The sequence below is a fragment of the Oryza glaberrima genome, chromosome 5 (assembly GCF_000147395.1).
Source record: "Oryza glaberrima chromosome 5, OglaRS2, whole genome shotgun sequence".
Lineage (NCBI taxonomy): Eukaryota > Viridiplantae > Streptophyta > Magnoliopsida > Poales > Poaceae > Oryza > Oryza glaberrima.
The window spans coordinates 10,301,904-10,309,575 of record NC_068330.1 but is presented as its reverse complement, the minus strand read 5'-3'; the positions used below and the strand labels follow the sequence as shown (position 1 = coordinate 10,309,575).

At 45.2% G+C, this 7,672-nt stretch overlaps 1 protein-coding gene across 3 annotated transcripts in view; it reads left to right on the top strand.

Annotated features, from left to right (window-relative positions):
- Positions 1-242: 242 nt before the first annotated feature.
- LOC127773545 (uncharacterized) overlaps positions 243-7,672 on the top strand; it is a 47,797-nt gene continuing 40,367 nt past the window's right edge. For 2 of the 3 annotated variants that reach the window (XM_052299647.1, XM_052299646.1), the window contains exons 1-2: positions 533-704; positions 1,619-1,690. In XM_052299647.1, the coding sequence (XP_052155607.1) occupies positions 600-704; positions 1,619-1,690 (177 nt within the window). In that variant the 5' untranslated portion in view covers positions 533-599. The other variant, XR_008017584.1, reaches the window with a different exon arrangement.

Here is a 7,672-nt window from a genome sequence, read left to right as displayed (position 1 = left end):
CCCAACCGACGCCGTCCCTCTGCCCGGAGCGACGAGACGCTACAAACTCGATCGTCCCTCTGCCGTCTGCAAAGCCGACGCCCCTGCCTCCGTGTCTCCCGCCTGCAAAGCCGGCCTCGCAGCGCGCCTCGCCAACCCGGAGCTGCCGCCCTCTGCCAAAGCCGACGCCCGAAGCGACAAGGCAAGACCGACCGCCCCTGGCTTCCTCTGACTACCCCTGCACCCCCTCTGCAATCCCTGCGCAAACCCGACGCCTGCTGCCCGCCGTGTTCCCCGCCGACCACCGCCTGCGCGCACGAGAGACGCTGAACGCATCACGACAACCTCCGCGTCCGCCTCTCGCTCCTCCCTCGCCTATAAATCGAACCCTCGCGCTAGCTAACTCTCCAGACCACCTTCTACCTCCACTCCTAAAGCGGAAGCCCTAAACCCTCTGATTCACCGGGAACGGCCGCGCCACCGTCGCGCCCCGCGCCGGCCAAACAGAACGCCGCCGCTGAGCCCACACCATCGAGCCGTCGCCTCGGTGAGTTTCCTCTCGATTCCTCGCGCCATCAGGCTCATAGGACCTCCATAAATCCATTTTCGAAATCTCTTCGATGACCCCTCGACCGGAGAGCCGCCGCCACCATTGCCGCCGCCGACCGCCTCGGGAGCTCGTCGCCATGCCACCTCAGACCGCCTCCGCCCAAAAGGAACGCGGGGTAAGCCACCACATAGTCCCTAGGTGCTTCCCTGTCCTTTAATCGAGTCGCCGTTCACCATAGCCGCCGGCCGCCATCATACCGAACCACTGCCGCCGCTTGCCATGGCCAGCCGCCTCTAGCCACCCCCGGCCACGCCACCGCCACTAGGAGATGCACGTGAACCTCCTCTAGCCACCCCTGCCTCTGCCCTAGCCAGCCCCGCGGCCGCTCGCCGCCGGCGAGCCCATCCGGAGCCGCCCTCGTGCTCCCCTCTGTGTGTTGCGAACGGAGGAAGAAGACAGGAGCTGTTCGTAAATAAGAAAAACTCTAGGGCTCTTGATACAAAGCGCCAATACACTTACATGTTGGACCGAGACCAAGATCTCAATAGCCGCAAGATTAGGGTCTGTTCTGCGAAACATCGAGACACTTACATGTGGACCCCACTGTTTAAAGTGGATGAGCACTACCGCAATACGTTTTGCATGTAGGAAAGCGTACTCTATATAGTATGCTTCAGCCTTTTGTAAAGAGAAATTAATAAATCTAAGAAAATGGTTTCGGTTAATTATTTATGCACTATAAAATGCTGAAACTTTGTAAAATCATAGAAAATTCATTTTAACTCCGATTGAGGTGAACCAAATCTCGTTAGATTCATAATAATGTTGTCTTTAATACTGTACACTCAACTTATCACCACTGTTGTGAAAATTTTCACTAATTTAAATTTGAATAGTAAACTTCGTATTTACCGTACTTTAAATATTAGAAACAGGATAACTTGCACATACAACATCAGGTTTAGGCGATTCTTTCTCATTTATATTAAATCACTCTCTTTACACTGAACATGTTCATGCACCATGCATCATATTTTATCTTGGAGTTTTATTGGATGTTCATTTGAATGTACGTTTAAATTTAATTAGAGGACGAATCGATTGTTGCCGTTGGCGAGAGTGTGCAGGACCAAGAGTTATTTGAGGAACCAACTGAGCAAGGCAAGTCCTATTCAATTCCTACTTCGATCATGTTGAATCCTATATCTTCGCAAATGCTTTATTATTTTATAAATTGCATGCGATGTTTTATAAAGAAAATGGGGTATTGGTAGAAATAACCTAATTGCTACATTACCTACCTTGATATATTGATTATCGTTGAAGCCCTAGGCTGAGAATATGTCTGTGTTGTACATGCACAATGTGGGTATATTCGAGCTGCTACTATATTAAGGACTAAACTATGTGTCACCAACTAAGATTACAGTGCAACCACATGTGTTGGTTATGGGGCAACCTTAGCTTATTATGTTGCTTATTGCTTAACCTTGCATTGGGAGGCCGTTGTAGTAGGGACTAGTCTGAGCGATGGTTCATAGGAGCTACCCATGTGACCCTCTATGGGAACGGTTGTGTTCGCCATATGGCATGGGCATCTGAGCATATCCAATATAACAGATAGTGCCTCGTTGAGGGAACGGATGTGTTCGCCTCACGGCATTAGGATTAGGTTGGGGCCCACCTTTCCTAGCAGCATTGGTTCATGGCCAATGTGGAGAAACACTCTCCGTGCTCATGCAAGGTTAATCTTTGAGCAATGTAGTGGTTTCGTCATAGGCTAGCAAAACGGGTACCGGTTTGGTATCGCGTGGCATGGTTTACATGATTGCTAGCTCGTGTCATGTGGGTAAAGTGCACAAACTCGGCAGAGTCTAAACTAATCGATTAGCCGTGTTCACGGTCATGAGTGACTTGGTGAAATGATACAAGTATAATGTTGGTGACTTTTGTTAAGTAAATTCTGAAATGGGTATGGTGAATAATGGTGATGATTTATGCCCAGCATGGGTTAAGAATAAAATTGTTACTTGTTGCCATGGAGGGCACAAGGATGGTACTATGATAACATTAATGTTACTATTATTGTTGTTTATCCTTTGATTTACAAAATTTCGTTGCAATCTACTATTATTTACTATTGTGAAACAAAATTTGCTTTATGCTGAAAATGAGCCACAAATATAGCCATCCTTGATCTCAGCTTGCAATAGTCCTAGGTTTCCCAAGGTTTGGGTAGGACTTGCCAATACCTAGTGTATTGACCCACCTCTTATTGTTGTTTTTAGACTTGGATGCAGGATGTGAGGTGCCTAGTGACGATTACTTTGCACCAAGTACCGGAGTTTTTGAGGATGGTTCTTTCTAGGGAGATTCCTAGTCGGTTGCCTGTGTGGGTTGGTAGATGGGCATACCGAAGAACATATGTATCTTTATATTTTCCGCTGCGTTTAAACTCTTTTATTTGGCCGGTCGGCCTAACTACTATGTAAGACCTATGCACCGTTAAGTTATGAGAACCACTTATCTACTTATATGTCATGTATGATTGTATGGATGTGATAACAATGTTGTGGATGCGTGTACTAGCCACTGATCATGGTACTGGTGCAGTGTATGCTCCAGGTATTCGGAAATTCAATCCCCGGGTGCCGACAGCCTTGGTATCAGAGCCATACTAACTGTAGGAAGCCCTAGATAGAATGGTCATTAGAATAAGGACATAATTTTTTTTAATAAAAATATATTAGTTGACAAAATTATTTATGAAAAATTTTAGGATATTCTCTGCTACTTTTATCCCTCTAAGAAAATCTATTCTTACCTATGTCATTCTTTCTAAACTCTTCAAATAATTTCAAAAATAAATGTTTGAGTCTTTTCTTACCTCTTTCAAAATGGTACCAGAAGTGTTAAAAAGCATCTTGAAAAAAAAAGAGAGGATTTACTCATTATTCTAATTTCTTACCTTGCCTTCAAACATATTAATCTAGTGTCCGTGACAAACGATTAGTTTGGGGTAGGATGAGCTCAAGTATTGTTTGTTTGTTTGTCTTTCGTTGATTGTTAGATCGTAGAAAAAAAATATAGTTGTCACTCAGTACTAGAAATTTTAGGGTGGATATTATGCTAACCTTGATAGCCTCAATAAATACCTTGAGTAAATTAGCTTTGGGGTTAGTCAATTAATGAGTAGATAATACATACTCCTATCCCTAAGAATAAACTTGGGCTAGAATTGATAGGTTGGTTTTTATGTTATGTTTGTGGTGATTATTGATGGTTGGTTCTTATGGATTTTTGATTGTGTGATTGTAGGATAGAAAATCAGCAAAACATGTTTACTTAGGTTTTAAGCTAAAGTTTCATGCTTGCTGTCCACAAAAAAAAACATATAAGACTTAAAAACCTATCAAAGGGATATACATATAACAGCAAAAAGAAAATAAGGATTTACCCCTTGTCTTATGATAGTCAAATCATTCCTACCCTCAGGATGACGAACACCCGTTCCATGAACGCAAACACCACAAGAGGTACAGGCACAAGCCAACAAGGAGCTACACATGAGGAGCCACGAGGAACCTACTATGGCTCAAGTTCTCGCCATGCAGAATCGTCTTTTTGAAAGGATGGTTCAGAACACTGAGAACCTTAGTGCCGCTATTGCCCAGAATGCGGGTCAACTCCAATCCAAGTTAGGGGAAGTGCAGCGCACTCACCCGCCAAACTTCTCTTCAGCAGTCGATCCTTTGGATGCCGATGATTGGCTCCGTGACATCGAAGGAAAGCTAGACCTTTGCCGCTGCAATGATGAAGAAAAGGCAGCTTATGCTGCCTACTACCTCCAAGGTGCAGCAGCAGCATGGTGGGAAAGCTACAAAACTATCCTTCCACAAGGTGTGCCTGTCACTTGGAACGTTTTCAAGGAGGCATTCTGCACTGCTCACATCCAGGAGGGTATCATGGAGATCAAGAGGAAGGAGTTCCGAAACTTGCAGCAAAGTAACATGTCATTCATGGACTTTCTCAACAAGTTCAACTATCTTTCTCGATATGTGCCTGAGGAAATGACCACTGAGTCTAGAAAGGTCAATCTTTGCCGGGAGCGCTTGAACCCAGAAATAAAGCATGCACTCTCAGCTCATGACATTCCTAACATGAAGTCCCTAGTCGATAAAGCTCTCCGTGTGGAGGAAAGTGCTAAGGAGGTGCTCGCAGACCGTAAACGCAAGTGGGTTGCACAAAAAGCAGCAAGCAGTGGTTCATCACGACCATGTACCTGGCAGCCCGCTGGCATTCGTCCTATTGCACCACCACCAGCAAGACCTCAAGCTATTACACCTCGTCCTCTAATGGCCGTAGTTCAATCCTATAACAGCGGGGGACAACGGACCGGTGCTCAAAACCGGGCCAATGTCGATTGCTTCAACTGCGGGTGTATGGGACACTATGCCAACCATTGCCCGTACCCGAAGAAGACAGCCCCTCCACCTCAGCTCCGTGGAGTGCAGCAACAGCCCCGTGGCCCAACACAGGGTCGGGGAGGGCAACGAGAGGGCCAAACCGCTCCCAAGCCAGCTCAGACTTTTGGTCATGGTCGTCTCAACCATGTGACCGCGGAAGAAGCCGCCATCTCACCAGATGTGGTTCTAGGTACATTTCTTGTACACTCAGCCCCTACATTGGTTCTTTTCGATTCCGGAGCATCTCATTCATTCATATCTACCAAGTTAGTGAACCAACACAACATACAGACCAATCTATTGAAAGATGTCATGCTTGTTCAATCACCTGGCTCGATTATTAGGTCAAGACAAGTATGCAAAGACATTAAAATCTTAATTAATGGGGTAGAGTTCAAAGCCGACCTTATCCAAATAAATTCCCCTTGTTTAGATGTCATTCTTGGCATGGATTGGTTGTCCAAACACAAATTAAACATCGATTGTGCTAATAGAGCCATCTCCCTAGTCAATACCGATGGAAAAACCGTTGACTTGACTTCCTATCGTGCTTCCAATTCCCATCAGCCATCACTTCATTCCCTCTCACTTCCGGAGATGAACTCAATACCTATTGTGTGTGAGTATCCAGATGTGTTCTAGACGAATTGCCGGGAATGCCACCCGATCGTGATATCGAATTTGTGATCGATCTAGTCCCCGGAACAGCACCTATCGCAAAAAGACCATACCGTATGTCATCTGAGAATCTAGTAGAACTTAAGAAACAAATTGATGAGCAATTAGAGAAGGGTTTCATTCGTCCTAGCTCATCACATTGGGGTTGTCCAGTGTTATTCGCGCCCAAGAAAGATGGTACCCTACGCATGTGTGTGGTTTACCGACCCCTTAATGAAGTCACCATCAAAAACAAATATCCTCTTCCTAGAATAGATGACCTCTTTGATCAAATGACTGGTGCCCGAATCTTTTCTAAAATCGATCTAAGGCTAGGATACTTCCAACTCAAAATCAGACCGGAGGACATTCCGAAAACTGCATTCACCACCCGCTACGGTTTGTATGAATACACCGTGGTTTCTTTTGGATTAACCAATGCTCCTGCCAGTTTCATGAACTTGATGAACAAAATATTCATGGAATATTTGGACAAGTTCGTGGTGGTATTCATTGATGATATCCTCATCTATTCCAAAAATGAAGAAGCGCACGCACAACACTTGCGTATGGTGCTTGACAAACTTCGTGAACACCGGTTATATGCGAAGTTTTCCAAATGTGAGTTTTGGTTGAAGGAAGTTGCCTTCCTTGGCCATGTACTCTCTAAAGGGGGCGTCGCTGTAAACCCGAGCAACGTGCAAAATGTGCTCAATTGGAAGCAGCCCCAATCTGTCTCAGAGGTCCGGAGTTTCCTTGGTTTAGCCGGTTACTACCGTCGGTTCATCGAGAACTTCTCTAGAATTGCTAGGCCTATGACCCAACTTCTGAAAAAGGAGCAAAAATTTGAATGGTCAGCAGCTTGTGAAGCAAGTTTCCAAGAGTTGAAAAGAAGGCTCACAACGGCCCCAGTGCTTGTGATGCCCGACACTCGCAAAGGCTTTGACATCTATTGCGACGCATCCCACCATGGTCTTGGTTGTGTGTTGATGCAAGATGGAAAAGTTGTGGCTTATGCCTCATGCCAACTACGGCCTCATGAAGTCAATTATCCAACTCATGACTTGGAATTGGCAGCCGTTGTTCATGCTTTAAAAATATGGCACCACTATTTGATCGGTAACCGGTGTGAAATCTATACCGATCACAAGAGCTTAAAATATTTCTTCACTCAGCTAGATCTAAACCTCAGGCAAAGAAGATGGCTTGAGCTCATCAAGGACTATGATCTTGGCATTCACTATCATCCTGGCAAAGCAAATGTTCTTGCTGATGCTCTCAGCCGAAAACTCCATCATATCACTGCCTCCTTCTTAGTAAATCAACCGGAGTTACATGAAGAATTTCAAAAGCTCAACCTGGAAGTTGTTGAGGATGGTGTCATCGCAGCCTTAGCACTGCAACCAACTCTCCTGTCCCAGATCAAAGCTGCTCAGCTCATAGATAAGAGAGTAGCCGAAATCAAGACCCAAATAAAAGAAGGGTTAACTTTCAATTTCTCTCAAAGTCCCGATGGAATAATCTTGCATGGGAAGCAAATATATGTCCCTGATGATCTGCAAATAAGAGAGCTAATCCTCAAAGAAGCACATGAATCTCCACTGTCTATCCATCCTGGTTGCACCAAAATGTATCAAGATCTCCACACCCATTATTGGTGGCCTAGCATGAGGCGAGATATTGCCGCCTATGTTGCTATTTCCGATGTGTGTCAACGCATCAAGGCAGAACACCAACGACCAGCAGGGTTGCTCCAACCATTACAAGTTCCTGAGTGGAAGTTTGATGAAGTCGGGATGGACTTTATCACTGGCCTACCTAAGACTCCGCACGGGCATGACTCTATTTGGGTCATTGTTGACCGCTTGACTAAGGTAGCCCATTTCATTCTGGTACATATGACATATAATGGAGACAAGCTTGCTGAGCTCTATATGACTCATATCGTTCGTCTACATGGAGTATCAAAAGTCATAGTTTTAGACCGTGGCCCTCAACTCACTTCAAGGTTTTGGGAGAA